Source organism: Triplophysa dalaica, chromosome 1 (genome assembly GCF_015846415.1).
Source record: "Triplophysa dalaica isolate WHDGS20190420 chromosome 1, ASM1584641v1, whole genome shotgun sequence".
Classification (NCBI taxonomy): Eukaryota; Metazoa; Chordata; class Actinopteri; order Cypriniformes; family Nemacheilidae; genus Triplophysa; species Triplophysa dalaica.
Genome location: NC_079542.1, coordinates 23,996,089 through 24,008,086, shown reverse-complemented (window position 1 = coordinate 24,008,086; position 11,998 = coordinate 23,996,089). Strand labels below are relative to the sequence as shown.

General features: G+C 39.2%; 1 protein-coding gene across 1 annotated transcript; it reads right to left on the bottom strand.

Annotated features, from left to right (window-relative positions):
• Window positions 1–5,280: 5,280 nt before the first annotated feature.
• cmtr2 (cap methyltransferase 2) lies at window positions 5,281–11,100 on the bottom strand. The gene is made up of 2 exons (XM_056759190.1): window positions 10,951–11,100; window positions 5,281–7,891 (listed from the first exon to the last, which is right to left on the bottom strand). Exon 2 carries the CDS (start codon window positions 7,853–7,855, stop codon window positions 5,645–5,647), a length of 2,211 nt encoding a protein of 736 aa, XP_056615168.1. The 5' UTR covers window positions 7,856–7,891; window positions 10,951–11,100; the 3' UTR covers window positions 5,281–5,644.
• Between the last annotated feature and the right edge of the window lie 898 nt (window positions 11,101–11,998).

Below are 11,998 nucleotides of genomic sequence, written 5' to 3'. Positions count from 1 at the left end.
GTTCTTTAGAAAACCATCAAAGTGCTGATGCAAAAACTCAGTATAACTTATTCTGCTGAAGGACCAATGATCAAACAGAAAATGAATGATATTTTTGACATTGTGAAGATTCAGTGCAGAACACTGCTAAAGAGAAACATTGAAGAGCCTTTATTTTAAGTGATTCATGTTTTTTTAATAAGACACATTAACAATTCAAGAAAGCAGAGTAAAAAGCAGTTTCGAAAGATTATAATTTTTACCCATAAATGAAAACAACAGAGCTAAAAAAGAAGATTCAATATAGTAATTTTCTGAGAGTGTCTCATAGGCTGACTAAACAAATCGGAGTGTTCAGGCTCCAGCCCTCAGAGCACTTTCCAAATTTCAGCTGGCCAGCATGAAGCATGCCACACATTCCTGCACGGGCACACACACAGTTTTAGAGCCTTTTAGTGGCAGGAAAGAGTCAAGTAGACCAGGAATGTTATGGACCATTAAATGGACTTAAAATGAAAAGGGGGATACAAAATATTATGTATATCAAATATTTAAAGTGTCCATTAAATATTATTTGAATGAACATTCAGAACATTCATCAAAGACAGCTCTTTAAATTTGATCATCATAACTCTATTAAGAAATAAATTGCATGCACTCTCCTCCTCTAAACATTTAACATATGATTGTACATGATATTAGTAAATATCCTGGCTAATGTAATGTCCAGATACCTTCTGTGTCAGCTGTTTGTTTATGTACAGATTGTTTCACTTTTAGCACTGTATTTCTATAGTAAAATTACACAGATTTAATCTCAAACTAACATGTTCTGTGCATGGGTGTGTTTGTTTATAGAACAAGATAAGATGATGGTATCAGGGATTGTGATCAGAACCCAAGCAGAGACAGTTATAGTTATAGTTATTATATAAACATAAAACGAAACCCACGAGGGGGCAAAACCAGAAAAAGTAAACTAAGACCTCACAGAGATAACAAGACACTAGACTAGACTGACTACTAATTAACACTTGACTAATACATCGACAAGACTAGACTAGACTAGACCAGACGGACCAAGGGTGTAGACCAATGACTTAACCTCATTCACAAGGGGCACAAGATAACTAGGCATACATGTATCTCAAAGAACACAGCAATACAAAATAATCTGCACAAGACAGAAGACACCAGGGCATTATATAGGGATGAAATCAGGAAGGGAACATGTTAGGGGCATGAAAACATAACAAGATAATTAATTAGGCAACTAGAGGCTGGGACATAGACGAGACCGCAGAGCTTGTGGCATGCCGAAACTAGCGATGCCTATTCGCTTCCACACGGAACACGTGGTACTGTCATGATTCTGCCACAGGAAAAGCTTGACAAGATGAGGCAGAAGCATGACAGATGGTTGCTTTTAGGAGGAAGAGAGAGATGCCCATGAAAATCCTACAACTGTGAATCTGTCCATGGTCCCCACAGTTTATAAACCACTAAGGATTTTTTGGCAGATGGCTGCAGCTTTACATAAGGGGTGCAAAATTTGCATAAAAACACTATACATGTTTATATTCATGCATTCTAATCCTACCGTATTAAAATGGAAAGCTCTTGATTGAGCAGCTCATTCTATACATTTTAATGAGCGTGCCTCACAGTTTTATTAATCATAAAAATGCATAATTTAGGAACTACGCCTACAGTTAATAAAAAGAAATGAGAAAATATTTTAACATTGACAACTTGCATGTTAAAAACTGTTTGACTTCAGGCTAGTTTAGCTTCCAGTCAAACACACTTATAATGTATATATACTTCATAATGGTTAGTCGATTTCAATACCCAACCACTGCACAAAAACTCCACATATTGAAAAGGATAATTGTAGAATCATCCATGTATGATTCCCTTTCCCACCTGATATTATAATAAGGCATTGTAGCAGCATTTAGTGCCACAGGTTTAAAATAGAGTTGCAGTCCCAAAAGTCTAACTTTTACTTTGAATAAATTGCCAATTCATTCAATAACTTCTTAACAACTTCACAGATGTCACAACCATTTCGTCAATTCAAAATTCAGCTCAACATCAAAAAAGTATATACTGTGTATCATATAAAAATACTTTATGTCGTATTATATGGACATTTCTGCTAATGCTCCGACACAATGCAATGGAGAGGAAAACTTATTAAAATGTGGAAATTCCCTTCATATTAATAGAGTATATGCCCCATTTTTACAGTGTTATATACAAAATATCAATGGCGATTTAGATGGGTAAAAGACATAGTATACATTATAGTGCAATCATCTTATTGCCTTTTTACTATTTAGTTTAGAAATTGGTTTGGATGGACTCTTGGTTGTATGTATAGGTAGGTCAATATTTTTTTCACTCATTTCAGAAAGTGAAACCCATATATTATATATATTCATTACACATAGAGTGAAATATTTCAAGCCTTTATTTCTTGACGTTGTGATGATTATGGCTTACAGATAAGGAAAACCTCAACTTCAGTGTCTCAGAAAATTTGAATATTAAATAAGAAAAAAGGATATTTTAAACAGAAATGTCAGGCTTCTGAAAAATATGTTGATTTCTATGCATTCAATGTTCGGTTGGGCCCCCTTTTGCATGAATTACTGCATCAGTGTGGCGTGGCATGGAGGCAATCGGCCTGTGGCACTGCTCAGGTGTAATGGAAGCCCAAGTTGCTTTGATAGTGGCCTTCAGGTCATCTGCATTGTTGGGTCTTGATTCTCTATGGAGTTCAGGTCAGGCGAGTTCGCTGGCCAATCAAGCACAGTAGCACCATGGCCATTGAACCAGCTTTTGGTAACTTTGGCAGTGTGGGCAGGGGCCAAGTCCTGCTGGAAACAGAAATCAGCAGCTCCATAAAGCTTGTCAGTATAAGGAAGCATGAAGTGTTTTAACATTTCCTGGTAGATGGCTGCGTTCACTGTGGACTTCCATTACACCTGCAGTGCACAGGCTGCTTGCCTTCATCCCACGCCACACTGATTAGTTAATTCATGCAAAAGTAGGCCCAACCAAATATTGAGTGCATAGAAAGTAACATACGTCTTAGAAGCCTTTTTTTTTGATCTTAAGTTATATTCTATATAGTATATGGGTTTCACTTTCTGAAATGACTGACAAAAAATATCGACCTATTATATGATATCATAATCTTTTGAGATGTCGCTGTATATTGGTAAGGGGTTCAGTAACCATAGATCAGATACAAATGTGTGTACAAAATATAGTTATTCCAGTCAACACACTAAAATAATCTTTTTTTAATAAGATCAAAGTATTAAATCACTTGCAATTAAAGAGGAAAATGTAATTCCAGCATGGCATTATATAATCTTCTATAGAAGCACTTATACTTATACAGGGGTTGGACAATGAAACCAGAACACTGGCCAATATATGCTTGGTTTCACAGACACGGTTTAGTTTAAGACAGGATTATGTCTTATTTGATTTAGGATATTTATGTTGCTTTAAAAAAAAATCCTCAAAAGAATACACTACTGGTATGTATTTTAAGATATTTCTGTTCAAGTTATATTGGGTTAAGACAGGTCACACATTCATTTTTGTCTGGGACTAGCCTTAAACCTTATCTGTGAAACCGGGTCATAGTGTTGGGGGTTTCATGGCTATATTTGCGAAGCCCGGTTGCCAATCTTCACTGATTTCACAGACTGTACCAAGCACATCCAACAGGAGTAACTGCCGACGAAAGAGGAAGCTGTCTAAAAGGAATGTCCAACGTACTGCAGAATTAAATTTGCACCTCAACTCTCCTGTTTCCACCAAAACTGTTCGTCTGGAGCTCCACAGGGTCAAAATAAAGTACATGGCCAGGGCTGCTTAAGCCAAACCTTTGGTCATGTGTGTCAATGCAACCCAAATCTTGGGACTATTGAAAATGTTAAACATGTTTTGTTCTCTGATGAGTTCATCTTAACTGTCTTTCCTAGATCTGGGCTTTCAGTGTAAAGAAGCCCCAAAGAAGCTTACCACTCGAACTGATGCATAGGTGTGGAGTAGTGATGGTTTGGGATGCAATATCATGGCATTCCCTACACTGTAAAACTTTGCTGTAATTTCAGTGCAGGTTAGCCATTAACTATCTGTAGATTCAATTTAAAATTTAATTTTAAGCAAAACTTACCTAGTTTATATATTTTTCTTTCATAAACCAAGACTAAATATCTTGGGTCACTTTTCTTATTATGTAAATTTGTTTTTATTTAAGAAGTTTAAAATATTTTTACTAGGAAACAAGACAAAAATGCTTAGAAAGAATTTCCTTTTTTGCAGTGTTTTAATTTTGATTAAAGTAATTGAAAACATTACTAACAGAAAAGTAGTATTATATTGTAATTAAATCTACAGCAAGTTACTGGCAAACCTGCTACAAAACTATAGAATAGTTTTAGTGTAGTCCCAATACTTGGGCACCTCACAATAGATGGGCACATCATTCCCAAGGACCACTGAACCATTCTGGAGGACCATGTGTATCGAATAGTTTAAACATTGTTCCCTAAAGTGGTGCCGTGTATCAGGATGATAATGGTTTGATGAACATGAAAGTGAAGCTGAACATCTACGATGATCTGCACAGTCACTGGATCTGAATAATTTTGAGCCACTTTGGGGTTTTTTGGAGGAGCAAGTCAGGAAACGTTTTCCACCATCAGCATCACGTAGGGCCATAGCCACTGTTCTGCAAGAGAAATGGCTCAAAATCCCTCTGGCCACTGCATGATTTGTATCGGTCATTCCTAAAATGAACTTACATTCACATTTATGAATTTGGGAAATGCTTCATCCAAAGCGATTTAGGCTACATTGGATTATCCTATGCATTTGTTTTCTAAGTATGTGCAATGCCCTGGGATCGAACCCACAACCTTGCGTTGTTAACGCAATGCTCTCACCACTGAGCTACAAAAAGTGCACGATGCTGTATTGGCTGCAAAAGGAGGCCTCACGCGATATTATTAAATTATTGTTATCTAAAACAAGGTAATTTCAGTTTTAATGTCCAAACCCCTGTATTTGTTTATAATACTTCTAATTACTTAGTTTGGCTATACCACAAAGAAAAAAATGTAAACCACATTTTCCACATCCAGCTTGTGCAACATTGTTGGGATAACAGATAATTTGCTCATATAGTGCAGACCCAAACATACTCACAGCCTGTTTACACTAGTTGCTAGTAGTAAATATTTTAATGGACATTTCATAAAAACACTCCAGAAATTCATTAAGAAAAGGTTTTAATAACTGAGGCACGACTGAAAATCATCTTCAGGTGTTAAAATAATACATACTGAAACATAAATATTAAGAGAAACATTTCTGTACAACTGTACATGCAGTCTTATAAATATAAGAAATATAACCTCTACAGCATAATCAAAACAAACTTCTCTCCCCAGTATAATACCACCCATTATAATCCAAAACACAACATAATACATCGAAGGAAGTCTGCGCTCTTAACCTAAAAACCCTCTATGACACTGGTAAACTGGGCTATGACTGCAATCTGAGTAAACTAAGGCTTAATTACAATACAGTTTAACTGAAAACTATACACCCTGGGGCTAATGAACTAATTGCCCTAGTCAACCTGCATAAGAGCATGCAGATGCTGCCTTACTACAGCGGTGTTGAAAGACGACAGGAAGCGAGGTAATGACCCTTTCAGAAGCTCCTCCAAAGATACAAACTGCAAAACCTGCCTTCCCTCCTCAGGTTTGATTTTCCTCATTGTCTCCATCACGTCCCAAAGAATGTCCAGAAGCTGGGGTAGGACTGATGGTGGCAAGAACTCCATGCACAAAAGTGCACCTGGAGGCCAACTGGATGAGCAACGGAATGTGATGTACCGGAAGCACAGGTGGAGCGTAAACACCAGACCAGCGGTGAAACGTGTGAAGGCCGAACATAATGGTATCACCAGGGCTGACCCCTGCTTCTGCTCCTTCAGAGCAGAAAACACACCGTGCAGAAGCCAAAGCTGAAAGTCTGGCTGTCCGTCGTGCAATGTGGAATCCTGTACTTCACAGCGGAACGATTCTTGAGGGAAATCTGGCTGAAACTTAACTCCTTCAAGTGTTCTGTCACACCATGACCGGCTACCCAGCACTAAACAAGATGCTACATCGGGAAGGCTGCAAATCTGAGATAAGATGTCTACAGGGGAGTCAATGCTGCAGGAGCCACATGTTGGCATAATATTCGGTTTGTTTAGCTTTAGGTTCTCTTCAAGAGCTTCGTTCAAAAAGTCGAGCAATTCTTGATCACAGAAGGTGGAACTGCACACTTTTGGTAAGGCAGCTCCCTCAAGGACAAACCAGATTCCCAAATCACACTCATCCATTGGGCCGCTTAATACCATCTCACAACCTTCCATCCCCACGTGGTGCCCTTCAATGAATCCCCCATGATTTCCTTGAGCAAGACGCTGCTTCCATCCCTGAAGCTGCATCTCTTTGCGCTGATTGAAAGAGCCCATTTGCTTCCTCTCGCTGGGCTTTACCCATCTGGCCACACCGCCACGGCAAACCCAGCTTTTCCGTGGGAGGTACTGAATGTTAAAACGTTTTGAATAAAAATCTGCAGTACATTCCCTGAGCTGGTCCAAATGCCTGCGCTGTTCTACACTCATGTGTGAAAAAAGCCAGAGGTTCTCCTGAATTGTACCAACCTGCAATGCGTGGAAATAATTGCATATCTCTTCATGTTGACTAAGAAATGATTTTGGAATGCAGTGGTGGGGAAAGAGGGCTGTTGTGGATGCCAAATTTGGCCCGTAATTACGGATTAACTTTGAGAGCAACGGTCGTACTGACTCTTTGGGCTGATAGTCCAAACACACTATATAAAGTTCTGAATTTCCAGATTTGCTGGTCCCCGGCTTGAAGACGTTGACTGAACGGAAGCAGCAAGCCAGCAGATAAAGCAGACAGATGGATGAGTGTTCGAACAACGTGAACATCTTTAGAACAAACGAGCCTCCAATCCCTAACAGCAGCAGAGCACACACAGCTTCGCAATACTGTAGCGGGGCAACTAAGCTCTCCTGCTCCCCAGGGTCCCCCTGACAGTCAAAGCTTCCATCTGCCGTAACCAAATGTACAGTAGACATGTTACTAACAAAACTCTTCAGTTCCAGCAGATGCTTCTGGAGCAAAATGTCCCCGGTGTTGTCAGAACCAAAGAACCACCAAGGGAGGGTGTGCGTGATAAGTCTGTCATCAGTAATGGTGCAACCACGGCCATTTGCTTCGTAGTATGGATTTAGTGTATTGGCAATCCAGTTCCAATCACAGTGCAGGCGATTCGCCTTCAGGAAGTGATTTAGAGCAGATATGAAGGCACCAGGGGCTTCACATAGATGTATGGAGTTCAACTCACAACTTTTTAATGCATTTTCATGTAAAAGCTGAAAGGAGCCCAGGATCTCATAGAACTTGGCCCAAGCCTGGGTGCATAGCTCTGCATTGGCAGTGGATCGAAGATGGGCTGTAACGGTGCCTGCTCGGTTGGTGGAACAAGTGTGCTGGTGCCATATCGAGAGGTCCTTATCGCTGAGTAGATTCTTCACTTCATTGAGTGATTGTTTTAGGACCTGCAAACGTGGGTGACTCACATTAGACTCACAGAGCACCACACTCGGGTCAGGCAAGGTCCATTCTCCTCCAGCAGGAGGAACATATGCTTTGACCTTGCTGAAGAGCTCCTGCACCTCTGCAAGTATCCCCTCATCAAAGGTTTCAGGGGCATTTTCTGGTGCAGTTCTTTTTCTCACTCCCCGGCCCCTGTTCATCCTGCAATCCTATGTTGAGCGACATAAATAACAAAACTGAAAAAGAAAACAAAGTACAGTTTTTCATTAGCACATTAGACAGAATAGGCTGCAATCTGATACAACAGGGATTGTAGCTCTAATGTTTTTGGCGAATATCTGCTAAGTAACAGTAACACTAGTGGTCGACCGATTATCGAACTGGCCGATTGCCGGCGTCGATATTAAGGATTTAGCCGATAATCGATATCGGTCATTTTCAAAGCCGATTTGCGATAAAGTCATTTAATTTTGAAATGCGCTATTTTGGCTCTGCCAAATTAGGTTCTGCAGGATTTACGCATTATTATCATGTAGATATAATTGTCATCCATAGTATAACAATGATTTTGCTCTGCAAGCGAGCAGCACACTGCACACGCGTTTCTTGTAATTGATCGAGCTGGCATTTTGCATGTCATTTTAAGTAACGCCATTTCAAAAAGACAAGCCGTTTTAAAGCATAAAGAACTTGAATCGTCGGTCTTCTGTCAGAGAGCTGTCACGCACCGCGCGCGCGCACACGCACACACACACACACACACACACACACACAGACTCTGCATCTCAAGCTGCTCGCGACAAATGTTAGATCGAGTTATTTTTCGCAACTTATTTATACATATATAAGAGTTCAGACACACATGGGTGTGATTAAATGCCTGTTTTGCCGACAATACACTCAAGGAATAGGCTAATGTACTAACAAAGTGTGCCTAAAATTTGCTTTTAATGTTATAGCTTCTTGAAAACATCTGCGGACTTTTCAACAACATACATAATAAAGCTATGAAGGCAATTAAATTATTTACACTTTTTATATAAATTCAAATTTTGATAGTTAATCCAATGATGAGCAAAATGATTAATTGAATAGTTCTAGTATTGTATGCAATTTTTAAGTCATCAGAGCATATTTTTCTTTTGTTATTATTAATATAAGTGTTAGGATTAAGATTTCTCAGTGAGAATTAAAAATGTTTCAAATGTTTCAGAGCCTGTGTTCTTAATTTTTGTACAAATTTAAGTTTTTACACCATATATATATATAAATATATATATATATATCGGTTCAAAATATCGGTCATAGGTCTAATTTACTTGGAAATAATCGGTATCGATCACAGTGTAACGAAGGTCTGCCAGTGCATATGCAAACGCCAATCTTTGTCAGAGATCACGTTTTTCCTACTATGGCGAGGGAAATGACACCGGACCGAATGGCATCAGACCGGTTCTCACTAATAACAGAAGTATTAGTTTTGCCTTTTTATATTGGACCTGAGTTGATTGAACTGGGTGCTGGTTCGGAGCTAGTGCTATTGCTGGTTATGATCCAAATTCCACAGGTGAACCTGCTAAGAACCGGTTTGCTTTTCGACGGGTTAGAGAGCCACAAGGGAACGAGGTCATACGTCACTGATTATGTCTCATCTTTCACAGCAACGTAAGCGCGGTGGCGCCAAACCTAAAACACCACCAACAATGGCGTTTCTTGTGATGTTCATGGCTTTGAGAGCTTACATCTGCATCCAAACACGGCGAATCACAACGAAACCAGTGTTGCTTTTGTTTTTGCGTCCATCGTAAATTAAATTTAATTGATTTAACAAATGATGGTCAGTGTTCGTCAGTGATCACGGTAACCCCGTCCCCACCACCTGACGCAAGCAGTTCTTACTTCTAGCCCAGCAACGTTTCTGTGCTAGATAAGAACCACTTTTTCTGGTTCGGAGCTGGTGCTTTGGATGTGGAAAGACAAAGAACCGATTTGGAACTAGGCTCTTGCTCCCAACCAGCACCGAAACTGCCTTGGTGGAAAAGGGCTATAAGAGACTGTAAGCAGGACTTCAGAGGACGTTTTATAGAAGTGTTTTAGACAGAAGTATGAGCACACACATACATCAGTGTATTACACAGAACAGCTTTCACAGCCGATGTTACAGTCATGGAAGCTGTAATGTGTGTAGCTGAATTCTAACCAGCTGTTGGACTGTGATCAAAGTGAAAGTAGTTTAGCCTGTAGCTCAGTCAAATGTTTACACTCTCTGATAACTGAACACTACTCCAGCGGCTCTTCCTCTTCTCTGAGGAAGGTATCTGCCCTTTTTTGGCGTATCCCTGTGGGCGGAGGTTAATATAAGCAGTCGGAATACTGACATGTACCCGGGAAGTAGAGGGCTGTAGTCAATTCCATCCGTTCTGTACTCCTTGAAAAGTGAATTCTGTTTTACGACAATATCTAATATGGGATTAAACTTTGAATTTGATCTGTTTGGAGGTATTATTTATTTAATCTATAATAGCAATATTACACACAAACTAAAGTTTGAAAATTTGTAAAAATGTGCAAACCAAAAGAAATAATATCCAACAACTAGAGAATGGACAGTTTTTTTATAGAAAATGAAATGGTTATTATTTTATGTGGAGCATTTTGTATGTTACAGTTCTGTACTGGATGTGACACTTCATTGACCTGACTGCAGAACACTTAGCATTAAAACTTAAAAGACTGCTTTAAAACTTTTAGAGACACTTCATATAAGTATTTAAACCACCACATATTGCCGTCTGACATTAGTATGGGGAAAACCAAAAAGTTTAATAAATAAATATAATAAGGGTGTATGCATTGCATACATAAGCATTTCAGAGGAAATACTATTAGTGACGCAGGTGTTATTGTTTCTGAGCTGTCTGTCCGGCTAGCTTAGCAAACCAGCTAACGCTGCAACAAAATCTTACAAATGCAAATAAAAGCGCAGTACAAAAATGAATGAAAGTTTAAAAACCAAGTGAATGTTTTTACGTAATAAAGATTTTCATGTGCGTGACATAATGCAGCTGATGGACGGAGGAACAACGGAGGGAAGGAAGCTATCGTTGCTAAAGGAGAGTTGAGGCTAGATAGACAGGACTTGCAGGAAAATACGAGGTGTCGGTTACGGCCTGCTAAATTTACCAATCGCAGCAGTTACCTAACTACTCAGTATTATTGTTCCGATTTCCTTTTCCTGTCTGCTATCACTTCGTTTGCTTACGATAATAAGGGAATGCGATATCTTTGTGCTTACCAATCTCAGAAAACTTTCTCGGTCCCGCATGCATAGCACCGCTGAGTGTACTGCTGCGACTTCTGTTGTGTTGTGTTGTGACAAGAGTAGGTGTGACTTTCAGCAGAAGAAACTCTATTGAGATTAATGCGAAGGCCAATTAATGTCCATGTGCTTTTCATCAGTTCAAATAAGCAGTCGAGACATGTGCCTTGTGCATTTATTCTCTCTAATATCTGTGCAGAATAAAATAAATGTCATAAGTAAGATAACATAGATGACTGATCTCAAGTAGCTGTAGGCTGATCGTTCAAGCATCAAGCTCATTACACACTACAGTTTACATTTAGAAAGTGTATTGGTGCAATCTTTTGCTATTGCATTGAATCGTCTACGTACACCCCCCCCCCCAACATGCTACAGTCGCCTATTTGTTGAGAGAGGTCCACTGTCCAAGTCTTTGACATAAGGAGTAGTGTGTTTTACAGCTGAATGCATTTTAGCTAACAAAATGTATGAAATTCATAAAGTGTCAAGTACATCATGGAACATCTATAAAATAAAGCCACTATGCATTCTGAGTCTGTGTTTGCAAGATAAGAGCCATATGCAGATAAATCCCCCTGCTCAGCGTATTAGAAGCATGGGGGGGGGGCTGTATGTGCAAGTGTGATTTTTAAGCACAGTAATCTGTCAGGTCATGCATATAGATGACAAACTGCTCGCATGAATGGAGCAGAATATTGCCATGGTTACAGGCAGATTTTAACACTAATTGTCCAAGCAGAACAGAAATATGTCAAGGGAAGAATTGAGTCCTGTATTTAAAGTGGCAGTTAGTGCAAATAAAAGCAATAGCAATATACAGGCATAATCTAGGGGTTGCTACAAATGATAAATACATAGGCCTATGACAGAGATAATAGATAATATAAATGCACAATTTCTACTCCACCTCCTTAGTGTTTACAAGCCAATATGCTGTTGAAATCTGACAACAACTAACAAGTAACAATACATAAATAACAATAAGAGGAAAAAAAATAAGAATGAGTAAGGAAAATGAAAA

What these genes read in the sequence shown, in the direction of transcription:
- cmtr2 (XM_056759190.1), bottom strand. Translation starts at nt 7,855, where the DNA reads ATGAACAGGGGCCGGGGAGTGAGAAAAAGAACTGCACCAGAAAATGCC.